This window comes from Salvelinus alpinus, chromosome 20 (genome assembly GCF_045679555.1).
Source record: "Salvelinus alpinus chromosome 20, SLU_Salpinus.1, whole genome shotgun sequence".
In the NCBI taxonomy this organism is placed as follows: Eukaryota; Metazoa; Chordata; class Actinopteri; order Salmoniformes; family Salmonidae; genus Salvelinus; species Salvelinus alpinus.
In genome coordinates, this window is record NC_092105.1 from 13,423,431 (window position 1) to 13,444,199 (window position 20,769).

The following is a 20,769-nucleotide window of genomic DNA, read 5'->3' on the forward strand; positions in this document are numbered from 1 at the left end:
TGATAACTCAGAGCAGAGGTCGCTTTCCAGTTCGATTGGAATGCCCACAACGCCCCACCCCCCCTCTCTCTCTCTCCTGCCACAAATTGTCTGGGCTGTAAATCTGTCATCACTGTCATGGTGGCAGAGATAGATGGCCACCTGTCGCCGTCTTGTAACAGGAAGCAGTGAGGTTTGAGGGGGAAAAAAGAAAGGGATCAAATTAAGCTCCTGGTTTCAATTAAATCAATGAAGCATAATGGTTATCAAACACATAGGCAGCAAACACCATTATGCATAGGCCTACCAAATCTGCTAATTATTTTACCCAAGATTCAACAGTACATCATTTAGCATTGTAGATATACTGTAGAAACACAGATAACTTTTGCACCTGGAGTTTATCTAATAAAATCTGTCCATTTAATGGGTGGCTGCCAAAGAGATGAAACACAGACTCCAGATTGTGCCTTTTCAATATAAAGGAAATAATAACCGACCATGAAGTCAGAGAATAGGCTTAGTTACAAAAAGCTCAAGAGCTCTTAGACATTGGACATATTGAGTTAGGTTATGTGTAATCCTAAAACATCTCCCAGAATTCCAGTCCAGTTGTCATAGTGTCATACTGTACAGTTGTCATATCACATACCATACAATAGTACCACAGGGTATATTATCCATAAATCACTCTGATGAATGTTAATATGAAATACACAAAAAACATTAAACATTAAAACGTTAATCAGTCATTTATTGCAAAGGCTGCAGACCCGACTCTATTATAGCTATAATCATGCTCCAAAATAACAGACTGAAGTAGCCTATTCTGTGCTGTTGCATTTACTGTGTACAGTTGTATATTTTGTAAGCTATACATTTTTGTGGGGTAAAACATGTTATTTGTTAATATGTCAGTTTTGTTTATTTGTGAGGCAACCTACATGTATGAAACCTGCATTAAATTATAAACTGTATTGAGACATTCTAATAAGATCAATAATTAGAGTGATATTTTTTAAATGCATGAAATTCTGTTTGACTGTCTGACAAACTATGCAAACCATGTATCCCATCACGCCTGTGACAGCATTTGTCAACATCATTCAAATCAAGACACTCCAAAATGGCGGATCGTGAAGAGGGTAAGTGTCGCTCTCAAACCAAAAACGACCTTTATGTTTCCATATTTGGACCCATATTTCCATCTTAGATGTACGCTATAGAGCATTAAATCATATCCATATATGTCAAATATGTGGCAACCTACTCGCTAAAAAACTGTTAGGTCTACTCTCTCGGTCTCTGATCGCACTCACTCGGTGTGTTTCAATGTATCAACGTCATAGGTTATATCAAGATAAATAGGAATGGCTACAGTTGCAACATTTTAACCACCTTATAACACTATGCAATTTGACGTTTTAGACTGCTATTTCCCCACATACGCGAATAGATTATTATGCCAAGATGTGCCTGTAAGAAATTAGACTCATAATCCTCTCCTTCCAACATGTTTTTACGTTAACGTTACTTCATTTAACGTTCTACTGTTTCTCACGAAAACGAAACAGACTTTGCCAATGGAATATGGCACAATCAGCCAAAACGTCTGACGGGGATATTAATACTTGTGCTATTGCCAATTGTTCGCCTCTTGTACATAAAGTGCTCTACTTTGTTTCTCCCGTCCCAAGAACCAGAGAATGAGGACACATATGAGGTGGTCGACCTGACACAATATGCCAGGCGTCAACAATGGTGGGGCTGCCTATTTGGTGGGAACAATTCGGGTCCTATGGCTGAGAAGTATTCGGTGGCCACACAAATAGCATTGGGTGGTGTGAGCGGCTGGTAAGTCCTGCAGGCCAAGGTAGCCTATATTGATTAAACAACGGAGCATCCTCAGGACTGTTCTTTATCATTTGATATCTCTCTCACATGGTGGTCAATGTTACTGTACTTGAATGCATGGTATGATCAAAATACAGGCTTCCTCTGTAGAGGATTCTATTGCCCTGTTTAGTGTACTACATGCAGGATAGGGTTTAATTTGAGTTTTGCATTGTCTCTCGCTGCCAGGTGTGCGGGATATCTTTTCCAGAAGGTGGGGAAGATCGCAGCCACCGCTATGGGTGGAGGATTCCTGTTATTACAGGTAGGAACTCAACACAAGTTATTAATGTACAGTATAAAAGTCTAAATGAGTTATTTCACATGCTGCAAAGAGAAGCTTGCTCTTTGGCTACAATACTATTAGCTAAAATCCTTATTGTCATAGATTATTTTACCAAGCATTTTTGCTTAGTTTTTTTTAATCGTCCCGAAGAAAAAAAAATGTCTATTCTATTCTCCAGATAGCCAACCACAGTGGCTATGTGCAGGTGGACTGGAAGAGAGTGGAGAAGGATGTCAACAAAGCCAAGAGGCACCTGAAGAAGAAAGCCGACAGGGCTGTACCAGAGCTCAACTCTTTTATCGACCAGGTAGCCCTACACCTGTTGTATTCGGCGCATGTGACAAATAACATTTGATTTGATTTGATTTGTGCATGACAAAGCATTGTGAATTGAACTACATTCATACTGACATAATACAAATTCTGCCTACTTGTACAGACTAGGCTGCTAAGTCAAAGGATCAATTATCCATATGCATTCAGATTTGTTGTTTGTCTTAAAAGGATATTGCACTTTTCTTAAATTTTAATACCGTTATTTATCTCAATCTCTCTCCCAGTCCACAGAGTTTGTGAAGACAAACATTATCGTCACCAGTGGATTCTTTGGAGGCTTCTTGCTTGGGCTGGCATCCTAAGAACACAACAGGGGCCTGCAGTTTTATATAGGAATCATTTGAGAGGTCTGGCTGTGAAGTGAAGTGCCCTTTTAAAAACGTGGTGGGAACAACAAGAACAAATGCACAGCACAATATATCAAATTGAGCCAATTACACAACCCGCAAAAAGGTACCGCAGTTGTAAATACTCTGTAATGTGTACTTACTGTACTGTTTCACAATACCTACCTGTCTACCTACCATGTAATTGCATGGTTTTAGCACCACCTGATAGAAACTGGAAAAGATTTCCTGCTGCTCCACCATATAAACAAAACCGTGTTTCTAGCTAGGCTTTAGCCCCCAACTCAAGGCAATCGGGTACAACCCAAAAGGAACTAGCCAATGGGTCCTGTGGGAAACGCTGGTCTACAAAACAGTTATTAATCAAAACGCGATAAGAGCACACAGGTGTTGCGACCCTGTAGATGGGATCCAGTGTTCCTGGCTCACTCTGATTCATATATTCATCATATGAACAGATAGAAACATACTCACTTCCAATGGCTTTGAGCTGGTGCTGGAGATGGACGTATGTACATATGTAAAAAGGATAGAAAGATGCAAAACACTGCGATTGATGCTGTATTTATTCAGATCGACGGTGTGGTCTTCATCAGAACGTCATGCATGTGTACAGTATATGCACAGTGTACTGTTGCACTTGTTACACATACACACCTAATTGGGCTGCAATGCGGGAACTTATTGATTACATCTGGGTCTAGTTCTTTGGAGTGTTTTCTGGTCAATATAGTCCTACACCGCAGGTATACCCAAGTCATGCAGTGCACCATGTTTCCACAACATATGCCCTTTTCATTCATTGTATGAGTTAATACTTCAATCACATTATATTTATTGATTTAGGATTACCATGACTATCTTTCTTTTGCCTTTACGAGCGGTGCAATATTTGCTTGGAGGTAATTTAGCCTCTTTTGTGTGTTCTCTTTCACATGAAAGAAATGTACCTTTGTTATTGAATTACAATGCTGTTGTAGTTTGTGTATATATTCTTATTATAAAAGACCAAAAGCAACCAACAATCATGGCTTTCTTTCTTTATTTCAAATGAAAGACTAGGCCTACGTCTGTGTCAAGTTTAGCTTTAAAAAACAGATTAAAACACATTGTATCACAGCGCCTCTACTATTTCTAAAGATCTAATTTACCTGTACTGTATATAAAAATGTATGTATAGTGTGTAAATTATATTTTTGTTGTCTCTTGGTGTCTCCTAAATATAACTTATTTTTTATTTAGTGTAATATATTTCATTTAATGTAATATCTTATTGTTCTTGTCTATTACTGTTCTGTACTTTGTCATGTATTTGAGTGTTTTATGTGGACTCCTGGAAGAGTGCAGTAGCTAATAGGGACCCTAATAAACTAAACTTCCTACAGTACTTTGAGTTTAGGGTGCAGATAATTTCCTGCCCTCCAATTTGAGTTAAATTACTTTAAATAGCAAGCATTTATCTTTCAAGTCATCGTTACTATGTCATTGAAATTGTATATTATTTCCAAATGTTGTTGCAATATTGCAAAATGTTCCTGTGCAGTGTTACCATTTTCAGAGAAGAATGTTGCAAAAAAAGTAAAACTGAAACCCTAGATTCTGACGCTGCACGGCAACGGACCATAGCCGGCACGCTCCATGGCAACCTAAAACTGGTGAAGAACGGAAGAAGTTCTCAGGAGTTGGACGAAGTATAAAGTACATTTATATTCCAAATACTGCCTCTATGGCGCTGCCGATGGTGCCTGGCAATTCTCTTATCAAAAACGTAAGTTTTGTAGTGGATATATTTGACTTTATTTTGTTTATTGAATGACCATATAATCCTCTGCTAGGCGAATTGAAGCGAACAGCTCACGCTGACTAACGTTATATATCGACTAGGTGCGTCCACAGATTGTGCAAGTGCATGGCCTTATATAGTGCATTCCTGTTTGCTGCGAGGAAATTAGGGCAGTAATTTGCATGTTATGAATTCCTGCTTGTCTGACTTTATCCTCTTACCACAAACCATAATATTCCCCTGCAATTGGCTCTGTTGTCTGTGCTTGACTCATTTGTGACTTCCTTATCCTACAGTTGGGGAAAGACATATTCCACAAGTCCTGGGATTTTGACTGTTTCAAAGGGGGTCCCTATGATGGTGGGTTCAGGGAAGCCAGGCATTGAAGGGGAGTTGCTGCTGGGCCAGAAGGCGCAACCAAACTACTCTTGTCTTCCCCAAAGGAGAGGGCAGGGACACTGTCATGGGTGGCTTTTGACAACCAGGTCTGTCATGGAGCTGTTTTGGGCTTTCCAAAGATTCTTGGAAAGAGTGCATACACATTGTGGTTAATTGTTGTCAAGAAGGATGACTACAGACAGACTGCTATATTTTCACCATCTCTCTCCCTCAGGTGCTGAGCTTCGACACATTCTTTTGGGAGGCTGTGCCTCAGAAGCGAAAGGAGAAGTATCACTTAATTTTGTTAAAGTTAAAATGTTTTACTTAACCTTTATTTAACTAGGCAAGTCAGTTAAGAACAAATTCTTATTTACAATGACGGCCTACCGGGGAACAGTGGGTTAACTGCCTTGTTCAGGGGCAGAAAGACATATTTTTACCTTGTCAGCTCGGGATTCGATCCAGCAACATTTCAGTTACTGGTCCAACGCTCTAAGCACTAGGCTACCTGCCGCCCCCCCAAAAAACAAGAGCACCCAATGTGGGACGCGAACCCACGACCCTGAAATTAAGAGTCTCATGCTCTACCGACTGCGTGTAAGATCTGTTTCCATCTGGAGGACAACGCCATCCAGGTGGTAGACCCAGAATTCAAGAACAGTGGGAGACAATTGAGTGGCCAGGCCAAGCTTGCAAAACCAGGTATGAGCCTACTGTAATAACCAGCGAATCCGAGGAAAGACTGCACTTGTTTTACTGTCTGAGGGATAGCCCAGCCAGCTCTGGACAATGGCAATCTTTTCTGGATCGGGGGCAACTCACTGACAATTTGTCCCAGGATCTTGTTGTTTGTGAAACAAAGTACATTTGTCAGGGTGCAGTTTCAAGCCAAAATTCTTCAGCCTTTCAAACACTATATCCAGGTCAAGTGTTTCAAAGTCTGCTAAATACACAATGAAACCGTCAAGTTAGACCAAAGGGGACTCTGCTACGAAGTTACCCAAACAGCTTTGCATTAGTCTTTGGAAGGTTGCGGGGGCATTGCACGACCCAAGGGGCATGCGTTCAAACTTCTAAAGGCCAAGCGGGGTTCAGAAAGACCTTTTCTCATGGTATTGGTCTGTCACTTCCACCTGGCCAAATCTAGGGTGGAAGAGTAACGTGCTTTTGTGAGTGTGCTCGGTGATTCCTCAATTCTGGGCAACGGATGGGCATCTTTTATGAGTTTACATTTTTCATTTTCTGATAATCAACACAAAAATAGAAGTTCTCCATTCTTCTTTCTGACTAAGACAGTTGGTGCGTCCCTGGGGCTTCTGCTTCCCTTACTACTCCTGTTTTCAGCACGGTCCCTAAGAGACTATCAACCTCCTGGTACATGGTGGGAGGTATGGCCATGTATTGTGGTAGCGTGGCAATATGACTGGAAAGGAGTTTAGATTCTTCACCCTGACTGGTACCCACACCTTTTATGTGGGTGTTGTGGAGGCCTTGATCCGTGGCTGAGGGGTCAGCAGATGTTGGAAAGAACTCATTTTTAATCTGTGAATCAGAGAGAAGCGTATCCTGTCGTGATGCATTGATGTGCAATGAGTTCACTCCTTGAAATCACAATCCCATTGTACTTCAACACAAGCTCTCCCACCTTTACATCTGCTAGTACATAGCCAACGTAAGGGATTTGTAACCCATTTGCTGCAGTCAGTGTCAGCCAGCCAAGGTCCTCCTTGGAGCCAACATCCTGTTCTGGAAAAAGTTGGTTAAAACAAGCCTCTGTCATAAGGGTAACTTGGGACCCAGTGTCCATTTACAAAGAAGTGTCCTCATACCTCACCCTGGTTCCTCAAAGCTTTCCCAGATGGTTCAGCTGAGGTCTGCCATTTGCTCCTTCATCTCAGCCAGCGGTTCTCTTTTTACCTCTTCTTTCCAAGAATAATGTTTGGGTTATTTGGAAGATCCCAAACCACTGCGCAGGTTGGTTCATCTTTATATTGGCCACGCCCATCTTCCTCAAGGTACAGGGCCTCCCGGTGCAGCTGATGGAAGTTATGGTCGGGGCCATAGTTTCTGACCTTTCTCGCAGGCCCGAGGATGTACTGGTCATGTGTGTCTGTCTGCTCGGCGGTGGTCCTGTGGGTCTCAGTTTTGAAAGCACTGTGCCAGCTCACGTAGGCGTAGGACATATGAATGTGCAGACTCCTCAGGCTTCTGTCTCCAATCAAAAAACAGAGCACGTAAAGCACCAGTAGATATATCAAATATGGGAAAATTAGTATAGGGTTAGCTCGTACGTCCTCTTCAAGAATGAAGATTTCTCTACGGGCCTCTCCTTCCAATGCACTCATGATGAAATCACATTGCTGAGCTTCCGACCACATTTGCGCGCAACATGGCTTGAATTTGATCTTTCCAGTCTTCATAGCGCACGTCTGAGCCTTGGAATTTTGGCACCCATGGTGCTCCAATCAAAAATGTAAGGCATACCTTACACTCATGGGGCTTCTTCTGCAATGTCACTCATTGTTACGGTCCTGGGTTCCAAATACTGTAGTCACAATCCTGCCACTACTCCACCTGATGGAGGTTTGGAGACCAGGACTCTTAAATGTATAAGGTTGTCATGAGCAGTTGGGAACCACACTAATCATAAAACACAAGGAGGTGTGATTTCAGCAAAAAGCTTGGACATTTATTTTGAACGCAAATAAATAGGTAAAAATGTAAGCCACCTACTAATGGGATAAAGTGGAATTTCGTTCCACAAAAAGAGAAAAGGTCTTCCTCCAGTTTAAGGGGTGGGGAAGTCCGATCATGGTTTTCCTTCTGCTCTGTCCTCTCCACCTCCTCTGGGTTAGGCCCGAGGAACAAAGAAATGTTGAGCAGTACAATGCCACACAATTGTCTTTGAGTATATATTTACAATAAACCACAGTCTATTCCTTAAAAAGCAAAATCCGTTCTTTAAAATAACGTGATTCCTGTCCAGTGGGGGGGGGGGGGAACGGTGGACTTCCCAGTCCGTGTTTTCCATCAATGATGCGGCCAGAGCTCCACCCCATTTCCAGTTTCTCCGTGTTCATTTGTGATCCTTCCTCATCAGCGCCGTGAGCCGTTTTGCCTCCATGCTGCTTCTGCAAGGGTTTAAATACAGGCTACAATATGCAGTGAACCAATGGGAATACATCTGAATGATTGTACCTGCATTCTCGCAAGGGGATTGGTGTGCCAACAGGTCCATGAGTTCCTCTGCTTTCCTCCCGTTGTTAATCTCCAGTGAATATAGGCAGTGAAAGTGAAATCATACCATACACATGTAAAAAAGAGTAAGAGCAAGCCATTTCCTGGTAGAATGCACAACATTTTCATTTGATTTCGTCATATCATGACAGAAGTGTAGTCAAGAGGAAAAGTGCCTCTTTCTCTTTGCTTGGATGGCTTCTCCCTCACTCCTTCCCTCACAGATCTCTCATCCACTCTGACAGGTCTCTCTCTCTCTATCAGTCTCTCTCTTTCTTTCTCTCTCCCTCCCTCTCTCCTTCTCTCAATCGCTCCTTACCGCCCTCCCTTCCCTCACATAGCTCTCATCCAACCTGACAGGTCTGCAGTAATGGGGGTGTCAGGTAGCCTAGTGGTTAGAGTGTTGGACTAGTAACTGAAAGGTGGCAAGATCAAATCCCCGAAACGACAAGGTAAAAATCTGTCGTTCTACCCCTGAACAAGGCAGTTAACCCACTGTTCCTAGGGTGTCATTGTAAATAAGAATTTGTTCTTAACTGACTTGCCTAGTTAAATAAAGGTAAAAAATACCAACATCTAGCTGTCACTGTTCAGACACTAACTCAACATAAAAAATACCAACATCTAGCAGTCACTGTTCAGACACTAACTCAACATAAAAAATACCAACATCTAGCAGTCACTGTTCAGACACTAACTCAACATAAAAAATACCAACATCTAGCAGTCACTGTTCAGACACTAACTCAACATAAAAAATACCAACATCTAGCTGTCACTGTTCAGACACTAACTCAACATAAAAAATACCAACATCTAGCTGTCACTGTTCAGACACTAACTCAACATAAAAAATACCAACGTCTAGCTGTCACTGTTCAGACACTAACTCAACATAAAAAATACCAACATCTAGCAGTCACTGTTCAGACACTAACTCAACATAAAAAATACCAACATCTAGCTGTCACTGTTCAGACACTAACTCAACATAAAAAATACCAACATCTAGCTGTCACTGTTCAGACACTAACTCAACATAAAAAATACCAACATCTAGCTGTCACTGTTCAGACACTAACTCAACATAAAAAATAACAACATCTAGCTGTCACTGTTCAGACACTAACTCAACATAAAAAATACCAACATCTAGCAGTCACTGTTCAGACACTAACTCAACATAAAAAATACCAACATCTAGCTGTCACTGTTCAGACACTAACTCAACATAAAAAATACCAACATCTAGCTGTCACTGTTCAGACACTAACTCAACATAAAAATTTGCTCATTTGTTTCCAGTTGTTTTCCTTGTTCTTTTTCTCCAGAGATTGTCATGCTGTTTGTTTCGGTTGCCTCTCTCTAAATGTCATCCTGAAAGGTTCCATCTGAACCTCCTAGCCAGTGGCACATAAGGATTTTCCCCAGATAAAAAAGTAAGCCTGTCCCTCAAGACAAATTATAATGATTTGGTCTGTTTGTCTTCTTTCTCTTTCTCCCTGTTATGTTGCTTCCATTCCCAAGGACTAGGAGGCAAGAACCAGCCACTTGTGTGGAGGTGGTGTGGTGTGTGTGGGTTTTAGCTTGGCACGTGTGTGTGTATAAGTGTGTGCGTGTGTGTGTGTGTTTTTAATTCTGACTCTTCTCCATCTGTGCGTTTTCTCCTCTGTTCTCTCCTGCAGCATACTCCCATTCCCAAGCATCAGCCCGGAGAGATCACAGACCGCAGGGTGCTCAACATGTTTGGTCCTATGGGCCAGGCAGGATGCTACATCCTGGACACCCTCAAAGTTAGGTGTTGCTAGGGAGATTTTACGCAGTAAAATGGCCACATTTGGCAATGTCGAATGTGAAATAGAAAAGAAGCCTATAATTTGGTGACCTGTAAGGGATGTTGTAGAAACACAGTTCTGTTCTTTAGAGTGTAGGTCAGTTTGATCCATCATATTTTACTGTTGTATTCCTCTTTCTCTCACTCTCTCACTCTCTCTCTCTCTCTCTCTCTCTCTCTCTCTCTCTCTCTCTCTCTCTCTCTCTCTCTCTCTCTCTCTCTCCTCTCTCACCTTTTCTCTCTCTCTCTCCTCTCTCACCTTTTCTCTCTCTCTCTCTCTCTCTCTCTCTCTCTCTCTCTCTCTCTCTCTCTCTCTCTCTCTCTCTCTCTCTCTCTCACCTTTTCTTCCTCTCTCTCTCTCAATTCAATTCAATTCAAGGGGCTTTATTGGCATGGGAAACATGTGTTAACATTGCCAAAGCAAGTGAGGTAGGTAATATACAAAAGTCAAATAAACAATAAAAATGAACAGTAAACATTACACATACAGAAGTTTCAAAACAATAAAGACATTACAAATGTCATATTATATATATGCAGTGTTGTAACAATGTACAAATGGTTAAAGCACACAAGTTAAAATAAATAAACATAAATATGGGTTGTATTTACAGTGGTGTTTGTTCTTCACTGGTTGCCCTTTTCTCACCTTTTCTTTCTCTCGCTTTGTTTCTCTCTCTCTCTCTCTCTAGCTCTCTCTCTCTAGCACTCTCTCTCTCGCTTTCTCTCTCTCTTTCTCTAGCTCTCTCTCGCTTTCTCTCTCCTCTCCTCTCTTCTCCTCTGTCAGATGGGTGCGGTCCATGAGAAGTTCTATAAGAAGGGGGACACTGGGAGGTGTGGTCAATGTGTGGGGACGCAGGGTGGTCATCTGTGACTGTGAAAATTTCAGCAAAGCATTCTACTGCTCCAAATACGAAGTTGGTGAGTCACACAATACAAACACACACCAACTTTGGTAATCTGTTTTATCCCATACCTTAGCCCATTGCCTGCAGTTCTGGTGTATAACCACTGGATGTCAGTATAAGTATAATATAAACTTCACTGCATTGCTCTGGCAAACTCAAGTGCACCCATGTTTGCTGTTTTCAATGTCAAGTATTTCCATCATCTTTACATTTTTTAGATTGACCCCAAGATGCTCTCCATATCTGAATTTAGATTTTGTCATTCATATTTAGTGAAGGTTCGATATGTGACCGGCTGGAGATGAAAATTATATTATAATAATTTTTACCATCAATATGATAATAATTTTTTATGGAAATTTCTCCACTGCATCAAAACCATGCAACTCTTAGAATAATCACTGTCAATGAATCAAAATGTGTTTATATACTGTATATAACAACAACATATGTCACAAAGTGCTTTACAGTAACCAAGCCTGGACGCTTGGGTGATAGAGCGGCGTTTACAGTAACCAGGCCTGGACGCTTGGGTGATAGAGCGGCGTTTACAGTAACCAGGCCTGGACGCTTGGGTGATAGAGCGGCGTTTACAGTAACCAAGCCTGGACGCTTGGGTGATAGAGCGGCGTTTACAGTAACCAGGCCTGGAACCTTGGGTGATAGAGCGGCGTTTACAGTAACCAGGCCTGGAACCTTGGGTGATAGAGCGGCGTTTACAGTAACCAGGCCTGGACGCTTGGGTGATAGAGCGGCATTTACAGTAACCAGGCCTGGACGCTTGGGTGATAGAGCGGCATTTACAGTAACCAGGCCTGGACGCTTGGGTGATAGAGCGGCATTTACAGTAACCAGGCCTGGAACCTTGAGTGGTAGAGTGGCGTTTACAGTAACCAGGCCTGGACGCTTGGGTGATAGAGCGGCATTTACAGTAACCAGGCCTGGACGCTTGGGTGATAGAGCAGCGTTTCCAGCACTGACATCATAGTAAACAAAGCTTTGACTCTCATGGTGATATCAGCAGTTCAAGCCCACTGTGTGAACATAGTCTTACCCATAGTTGGAGTTCTGGAGGCTGTGGAATTCCAGATGTCATTTAGAACTCTTTCCAACACCAAAGCAGCAGCTCCAGGCCTGTCCGTCTCCTGTCCCTGACTGACAGTAGATACTCCACCTCCACCTGATGATTCGCCACTGTGAGCGAGAAGCTTTGAAGTTAATCCGCTATCATCATGATTCATGTGCTTGTTTTTTCGGTAACATGTCCGCCGTATTGCACCATCCAAATGGGGCCCACATTTCTGTAGACGGGAGGGTTTAGGAGAGGTGGGGTTCAACCAGTCTGCAGTAATCTAACTCTTGTCTGTGGGTGTGTGTTGGTCACTCCACCCCACTCTGCTTCCCCTCCTAGGTATCTTGGTAAGGTTAAACTGACTATGGGGGGGGGCTCCCTGTATTAGTCACAGACTATCCCAGGGCCCCCCCCATGATGGAGAGGCCTGATGGGGACATCAGGGGGTCAAATGTTGTATAGGTCATTGTCTGAGGCTCAGGTCTGTTAGGGATGGATCACCTAACCCACTGTTGCCTTCTCTCTCCATCTCTACTACCTTCTCCTCTCTCTTCCTTCAAATGTTTTGTCTCTCTCTCTCCCTATCATTCTATCTATCAATCTCTGGACTGATTCCCTAAGAAAACATTCAGGTAGGAAATGCTGGACTGATTCCTTAAGAAAACATTCAGGTAGGAAATGCTGGACTGATTCCCTAAAAAAACATTCAGGTAGGAAATGCTGGACTGATTCCCTAAGAAAACATTCAGGTAGGAAATGCTGGACTGATTCCCTAAAAAAACATTCAGGTAGGAAATGCTGGACTGATTCCCTAAAAAAACATTCAGGTAGGAAATGCTGGACTGATTCCTTAAGAAAACATTCAGGTAGGAAATGCTGGACTGATTCCCTAAAAAAACATTCAGGTAGGAAATGCTGGACTGATTCCTTAAGAAAACATTCAGGTAGGAAATGCTGGACTGATTCCCTAAAAAAACATTCAGGTAGGAAATGCTGGACTGATTCCCTAAAAAAACATTCAGGTAGGAAATGCTGGACTGATTCCTTAAGAAAACATTCAGGTAGGAAATGCTGGACTGATTCCCTAAAAAAACATTCAGGTAGGAAATGCTGGACTGATTCCTTAAGAAAACATTCAGGTAGGAAATGCTGGGACTGATTCCTTAAGAAAACATTCAGGTAGGAAATGCTGGACTGATTCCCTAAAAAAACATTCAGGTAGGAAATGCTGGACTGATTCCCTAAGAAAACATTCAGGTAGGAAATGCTGGACTGATTCCCTAAGAAAACATTCAGGTAGGAAATGCTGGACTGATTCCTTAAGAAAACATTCAGGTAGGAAATGCTGGACTGATTCCCTAAAAAAACATTCAGGTAGGAAATGCTGGACTGAGGAACTAGAACCCCAGAACCAATTTAGTAGTCAAGAAACGATGGTGTTTGAATCAAATGTTACCGGTTGGTTATTGTGTGTGTGTGTGTGTGTGTGTGTGTGTGTGTGTGTGTGTGTGTGTGTGTGTGTGTGTGTGTGTGTGTGTGTGTGTGTGTGTGTGTGTGTGTGTGTGTGTGTGTGTGTGTGTGTGTGTGTTTGCCAGGTGCTTGCTGGGGGGTCTGTCAGAACCCGAGGTGATGATGTCGAGTCGTAGTTTCTGTGAGCGCCAGCAGCCCGAGGCGGAGGTGGGCCTCATGCCGGCCGTGGCTCAGGACCACCTCCGCAAGAAACACTTTGAGAGCTTCTCCGACATGACCCGATCCTTCACAAACAAGGACCGACACAGGTAGGGAGCCATACACACGCACACACACACACAAGCGCACACACACACACACACACACACATACATACATACATACATGCATGTGTGTGCACACACTTTAACACAAACATACACACATACCTTGACCCCAAAAACAATATTTACCCCAAACCCAAACAGACAGAACCACACAGACAGGCAGCGACACGGCCTGCCAACAATCAGCTGGCCAATGGCCCCAGATCCCTAGCTGCTTGAGTAGCAGCCCTTAGTTCCAGCACTGTGTGAGTGAAGCATTGGAACCAGAAGATCCCCACAGACCAGCATGTCAGGAGCCACACACACACAGTAGATTGTAGCATGTAGGAAATGTCTAGCCACGCCACAGGGTCAATCAGCTTGTTTATGTGGCCATGTGGTTACCCTGGGTTAGTTTCAGATTTGTCTTAAATGTCTTCCTCCTCCTCCTCCTCCCTATCCAATGCAGCTGTAATGAAGATGGTATGTCATAATGTCAAGGACTGGCTCCAGACTCCTCAACAACACACGGAAAACAGCTGTGTCCTCACACAAAAACGTGCACGCACGTCTTGCATCTCCTCTTTCAAGCTTGGCATCAATGATGATTTCTCATCTGTGCTCGTCTGGTCTCCCTTGACTAATCTCTGCGCTCGTCTGGTCGGGAGAGAGATGGAGGGAAAGGGGGAGAGTGAGGGAGGAGGGAAAGGTGGATAGGGAAAGTGGGAAGGAGGGAGTGAGAGGAGGGAGAGAGATAGGGAATGGAACGGAGAGAGGGAGGGAAAGGTAGAAAGAGGGAGGGAGAGAGGGGGGGGGGGGGGGGTGGAGGGAGAGGGGGGAGGGAAGGGGAGAGAGAGATACTCTGTTCACAAACAGAGCCCGTAGAGCCACAGGACAGCAACACAATTAGACCCAGCCAAATCATGAGACGTATTGGAAAGCATCAACAGAGAGAACACAGTGGCAGAATACCTAACCACTGTGACTGACCCAAACTTAAGAAAAGTTTTGACTATGTACAGACTCAGTGAGCAAGACCTGACTCTCAGGCTATGTGCCCACAACTCACAAAATGAGGTGGAATCCAAGCTGCACTTTCTAACCTCCTGCCAAATGTATGACCATATTAGACACGTGTACACTACATGACCAAAGGTATGTGGACACCTGCTGGTCAAACATCTCATTACAAAATGATGGGCATTAATATGGTGTTGGTCCCTCCTTTGCTGCTTTAACAGCCTCCGCTCTCCTGGGAAGGCTTTCCACTAGATGTTGGAAAATTGCTGCGGGGACTTGCTTTCATTCAGCCACAAGAGCATTAGTGAGGTCGGGCACTGATGTTGGGTGATTAGGCCTGGCTCGCAGTCGGTGTTCCAATTAATTCCAAAGGTGTTCGATGGGGTTGAGTGTGCAAGCCACTCAAGTTCTTCCACACCGACCTCGACAAACATGCTGTCATGCTGAAACAGGAAAGGGCCTTCCACAAACTACTACCACAAAGTTGAAAACACAGAATCGTGTAAAATGTCACTGTATGCTGTAGCGTTAAGATTTCCCTTCACTGGAACTAAGGGGCCTAGTCCGAAGCCATGAAAAACAGCCCCAGACCATGATTCCTCCTCCACCAAACTTTACAATTGGCATTATGCATTTGGGCAGGTAGCGTTCTCCTGGCATCCGCCAAATCCAGATTTGTTCGTCAGACTGCCAGATGGTGAAGCGTGATTCATCACTCCAGAGAACGAGTTTTCACTGCTCCAGAGTCCAATGGCGGCGAGCTTTACACCACTCCAGCCGACGCTTGGCTGCTCGGCCATGGAAACGCATTTCATGAAGCTCCCGACTAACAGTTATTGTGCTGACGTTGCTTCCAGAGGCAGTTTGGAACTCAGTAGTGAGTGTTGCAACCGAGGACAGGCGGTTCTTACGCTCTGCTGGGGGCTACTCTGCCTTTCTAAACCAGCTACACGGACACACCAGAGAATAACAATGGCTGCCGTGACTTTGCATCATCACGTCCTCACGTCTCTGTCTCACAGTGATGACATCAGAAGAGTTGCTTGATTCTGCTTGTGGACTTGCTTTGGGTTGTTTGCCCCATCATCCAGGCTCTGTTATTTTCCTGATTGTCCGCTTCTGCTGATGCCTGGCATCTACAGTACCTATGTCATCCTGGGACTCCTGTTTGAACATATTGTTTCAGTTTTGATTTAGTTTTGTTACCACTAACATTGCACTTTTTCAAAGCCAAAGCTGTTATGTTTTGTGAATGTATTTGATCTGCATCTATTTAAGTTCAGGGATGTTACTAGTGTGACAATTATTTAATTTAGGACTTCTAACCCACTGGGCACACACTAGTTGAATCAAAGTTGTTTCCACGCCATTTCAATGAAATTACATTGAACCAATGTGGAATAGACGTTGAATTGACATCTGTGCCCAGTGGGAACCTTTATTTAACCAAACAAGTCAACTGTCATCCTCAATGAGGGACTTGTCCAGTCCTATATTGTGTGTTGCCTTGAGCCCTTTGTTCTGATATTGTTGAATTGAATCGACTTAATTGATTGTCCACAGTTTGACATGGACTGGAGGTGAAGACCATTAACTACTCTGTCCTCCTGGAAGATATGTTCGGTAGTGTCCAGACCAACATCGACCCAACACTCTAACCGACCCAACACAGGCAACACAGAGACAAAGATATGAGAAGAAAACCGCCAGATAGATCATCAGCCTATGAAATCAATCACCTCACTGCTCGCTGTATATATTATCCTCTTTCAATAAAAGACATGGATTATGGCCTCCCTAGTGGCACAGCACTCTAGGGCACTGCATCACAGTGCTAGAGGTGTCACTACAGGCCTGGGTTCGATCCTGGGCTGTATCACAACCGGCCCTGATCTGGAGTCCCATAGGGTGGCACACAATTGTCCCAGTTTTTTCTGGGTTAGGGGAGGGGGAATAGGCATTGTCGTGCCCTCTTCACGACTGTCTTGGTGTGTTTGGATCATGATAGTTTGTTGGTGATGTGGACACCAAGGAACTTGAAACTCTCGACCCGCTCCACTACAGCCCCGTCGATGTTAATGGGGGCCTGTTCGGCCCGCCTTTTCCTGTAGTCCACGATCAGCTACTTTGTCTTGCTCACGTTGAGGGAGAGGTTGTTGTCCTGGCACCACACTGCCAGGTCTCTGACGTCCTCCGTATAGGCTGTCACATCGTTGTCGATGATCAGGCCTACCACTGTTGTGTTGTCAGCAAACTTAATGATGGTGTTGGAGTCGTGTTTGTCAACACAGTCGTGGGTGAACAGGGAGTACAGGTGGGGACTAAGCACGCACCCCCGAGGGGCACCCGTGTTGAGGATCAACGTGGCAGATGTGTTGTTGCCTACCCTTACCACCTGAGGGCGGCCCGTCATGAAGTCCAGGATCCAGTTGCAGAGGGAGGTGTTTAGTCCCAGGGTCCTTAGCTTAGTGATGAGCTTTGTGGGCACTATGGTGTTGAACTGTAGTCAATGAACAGCATTCTCACATAGGTGTTGCTTTTGTCAAGGTGAGAAAGGGCAGTGTGTAGTGCAATTGAGATCGCATACTCTGTGGATCGGTTGGGATGGTATGCGAATTGGAATGGGTCTATGGATGATGGTGTTGATATGAGCCATGACCAGCCTTTCAAAGCACTTCATGGCTACCGACGTGAGTACTACGGGGCAGTAGTCATTTTGGAAGGTTACCTTCGCTTTCTTGGGCACAGGGACTATGGTGGTCTGCTTGGAACATGTAGTTATTACAACCTCGGTCAGGGAGAGGTTAAAAATGTCAGTGAATACACTTCCCAGTTGGTTATAAAAGGCATTTAGCCTGTCTGGTAGCTTGTCTGGGCAGCTCGCGGCTGGGTTTCCCTTTGTAGTCCGTAATAGTTTGCAAGCCCTGCCACATCTGACGAACGTCAGAGCCGGTGTAGTATCATTCAATCTTAGTCCTGTATTGATGCTTTTCCTGTTTGATTGTTCGTCTGAGGGCATAGCGGGATTTCTTATAAGTGTCCGGATTAGTGTCCTGCTCCTTAAAAGTGTCTGCTCTAGCCTTTAGCTTGGTGTGGATGTTGTCTGTAATCCATGGTTTCTGTTTGGGAAATGTACTTACGGTCACTGTGGGGACGACGTCGTCGATGCACTTATTGATGAAACTGGAGACTGAGGTGGTATACTTCTTATGCCATTGGATGAGTCACGGAAAATATTCCAGTCTGTGCTAGCAAAACAGTCTTGTAGCGTAGCATCCGTGTCATCTAACCACTTCCGTATTGAGCAAGTCATTGGTACTGCTTTAGTTTTTGCTTGTAAGCAGGAATCAGGAGGATAGAATTATGGTCAGATTTGCCAAATGGAGGGCAAGGGCGACCTTTGTATGTGTCTCTGTGTTTGGAGTAAAGGTGGTCTAGAGTTCTTTTCTCCTCTGATTGCACATGTGACATGCTGGTATAAATGAGGTAAAACGGATTTAAGTTTGTCTGTATTAATGTCCCTGACCACTTGGAGCGTCGCTTCTGGATGAGCATTTTCTTGTTCGCTTATGGCCTTATTCAGCTTGTTGAGTGCGGTCTTAGTGTCAGCATTGGTTTGTGGTGTTAAATAGTCAGCTACGGAAAAATATAGATGAAACCTCTCTTTGTAGATAGTGTGGTCTACAGCTTATCATGAGGTATTCTACCTCAGATGAGCAAAACCTCGAGACTTCCTTAATATTAGACAGTGCGCACCAGCTGTTATTGACAAATAGATACACACCACCACCCCTCCTCTTTCCGAACGTAGCTGTTCTGTCTTGCCGATGCACGGAAAGCCCAGCCAACTGTATATTATCTGTGTGAAACATAAGATATTACCGTTTTTAATGTCCCGTTGGTAGGATAGTCTCGAACGGAGCTCATCCAGTTTATTCTCCAGTGATTGCATGTTGGCCAATAAAACGGATGGTAGAGGCGGGTTACCTACTCGCTGAGGAACTGAGAAAGCACCCGGATCTGCGCCCCCAGTTTCTCCATCTTTTCTTCATGCGAATGACGGGGATGGGCCTGGTCCAGGAGCAACAGTATATCCTTCGCGTCCGACTCATTAAAGAAAAAATCTTCGTCCAGTACGAGGTGAGTAATCGCTGTTCTGATATCCAGAAGCTCTTTTCGGTCATAATAGACGGTGGCAGAAACATTATGTACAAAATAAGTTACAAACAACGTGACAAAACACACACAATAGGGGAGAAGGGTAGAGAATGGGACCGCAGCCTGTGCCTGACAGTAGTTATAGCCTTCTGGATTGTAAGCTAAGTTTGGATGCCCCTGCCTTGTCAGAAGCTTATCCCTTATCATGCCGTTTCTTATCTAGTCGGAGCAGCAGAGGGAATACAGGGGATCCAGTGTAATCAGAAGCGTACCTGTCTGCCTGTGGATAATGGCGCCGGGGGGGATGGCTGCTGTTTTATAGTTCCTAACCAATCAAATCAAATCAAATTGTATTTGTCACATGCGGCGAATACAACCTTACCGTGAAATGCTTCTGACTTTTAGGGTTTTAAGCAAGCGGTGTCAGAAAAGTTACCACATGGATAACTGGCTTGTGGCGGCCAAGCGTTCATAGCGACGTCGCTTTTTGATGTCGGCTCTTCCTATCATTGTGAAGCAGAATTCACCAAGCGTTGGATTGTTCACCCACTAATAGGGAACGTGAGCTGGGATTAGACCGTCGTGAGACAGGTTAGTTTTACCCTACTGATGATGTGTTGTTGCAATAGGTTAGTTTTACCCTACTGATGATGTGTTGTTGCAATAGCCCTTAACCAACAATGCAGTTCAAGAAATAGTCAAGATAATATTTACTAAATAGACTAAAGTAAAAAATTAAATAAAAAGTAACACAATAAAATAACAATAACAAGGCTATATATAGGGGGTACTGGTACAGAGTCAATGTGCGGGGGTACAGGTTAGTCGAGGTAATTTGTACATACTATGTATAGATAATAAACACTGAGTAGCAGCAGTGTAAAAAATAGCCTTACATCACCTCTCAGTATGATTATAATGAACAAGTGTCTATCTTGCACCGTTATGAAATTATTAAGAGACTAGATACAAGTAGCCAATCCTGACCAATGTTCTAGCATTACTTTATTGAGGCAAGCAGATCAGAGACGTCAAGGTGGAACCCAAGCATGTGCTATGTGTATAGTGTAAATAACAACTACCAATAGACCTGCTAAATTATAAGCGTTATGGTCAATCAAATAATTACTTTGTAAAACCAGGGCTGCATTTACTCAATTCAACTAATATAATGTATTAGTCAAAAATAATTAACACTCAAACAATTCCAGTGTACATGAAATGCATGATTCCAGAGTACTCAGAGTAAATGACTATCACCAATAGGTTAAGACTTAACGTGGTTTCCACGTGTCTTCATTCCAGAATCATCTCTTCAGAGGAAGAAACGATGTGTGTCTGATACACACAGGAGCTTGATTGCAAGATCTCTAAATATGGGCGAATTCACTGCCCTTTTAACCAAATACAAGCAGGAACGCACCCCCAACATGAATTAACATGTCTTAGCACCATGCTAGTGAAAACAAAAGACAGGAAAACACACCCAGATTGTAATCTAATCAACTCAATTTAAATGATAGGAGTGCACCTCCTGTGTTGTTCTTGTTATTTCACATTTTCATCAGTCTTCACACCTCTCCTAGCTTCAGTGACCCCAGGACTTCCGTGAGAACGTCTCTTCCTTCAGATTGCCACAGATAAGGTGTGTTTGACCCCAGTGATAGCCCACAGATGGTCTGCCATCCAAACAATGTCATAAATCGTGATTGAGTCATCACACTGTGCTCCCACGCTAGCTAGTTGCGAGTATATCACCT

The 20,769-nt window shown here is 43.6% G+C and overlaps 1 protein-coding gene across 1 annotated transcript; it reads left to right on the top strand.

Moving 5' to 3' along the window:
• Nucleotides 1-1,011: 1,011 nt before the first annotated feature.
• On the top strand, nucleotides 1,012-3,866 carry LOC139547144 (FUN14 domain-containing protein 1-like). The gene is made up of 5 exons (XM_071356189.1): nucleotides 1,012-1,124; nucleotides 1,677-1,833; nucleotides 2,062-2,137; nucleotides 2,337-2,465; nucleotides 2,719-3,866. The coding sequence occupies exons 1-5, from the start codon at nucleotides 1,106-1,108 to the stop codon at nucleotides 2,794-2,796; spliced, it is 459 nt and encodes a 152-aa protein (XP_071212290.1). The 5' UTR covers nucleotides 1,012-1,105; the 3' UTR covers nucleotides 2,797-3,866.
• Nucleotides 3,867-20,769: the final 16,903 nt, after the last annotated feature.

Coding starts and splice junctions, on each gene's coding strand:
- LOC139547144 (XM_071356189.1), top strand. Junction 1,834..2,061: donor TTGGGTGGTGTGAGCGGCTG/GTAAGTCCTGCA, acceptor TCTCGCTGCCAG/GTGTGCGGGATATCTTTTCC. Junction 2,138..2,336: donor GAGGATTCCTGTTATTACAG/GTAGGAACTCAA, acceptor TCTATTCTCCAG/ATAGCCAACCACAGTGGCTA.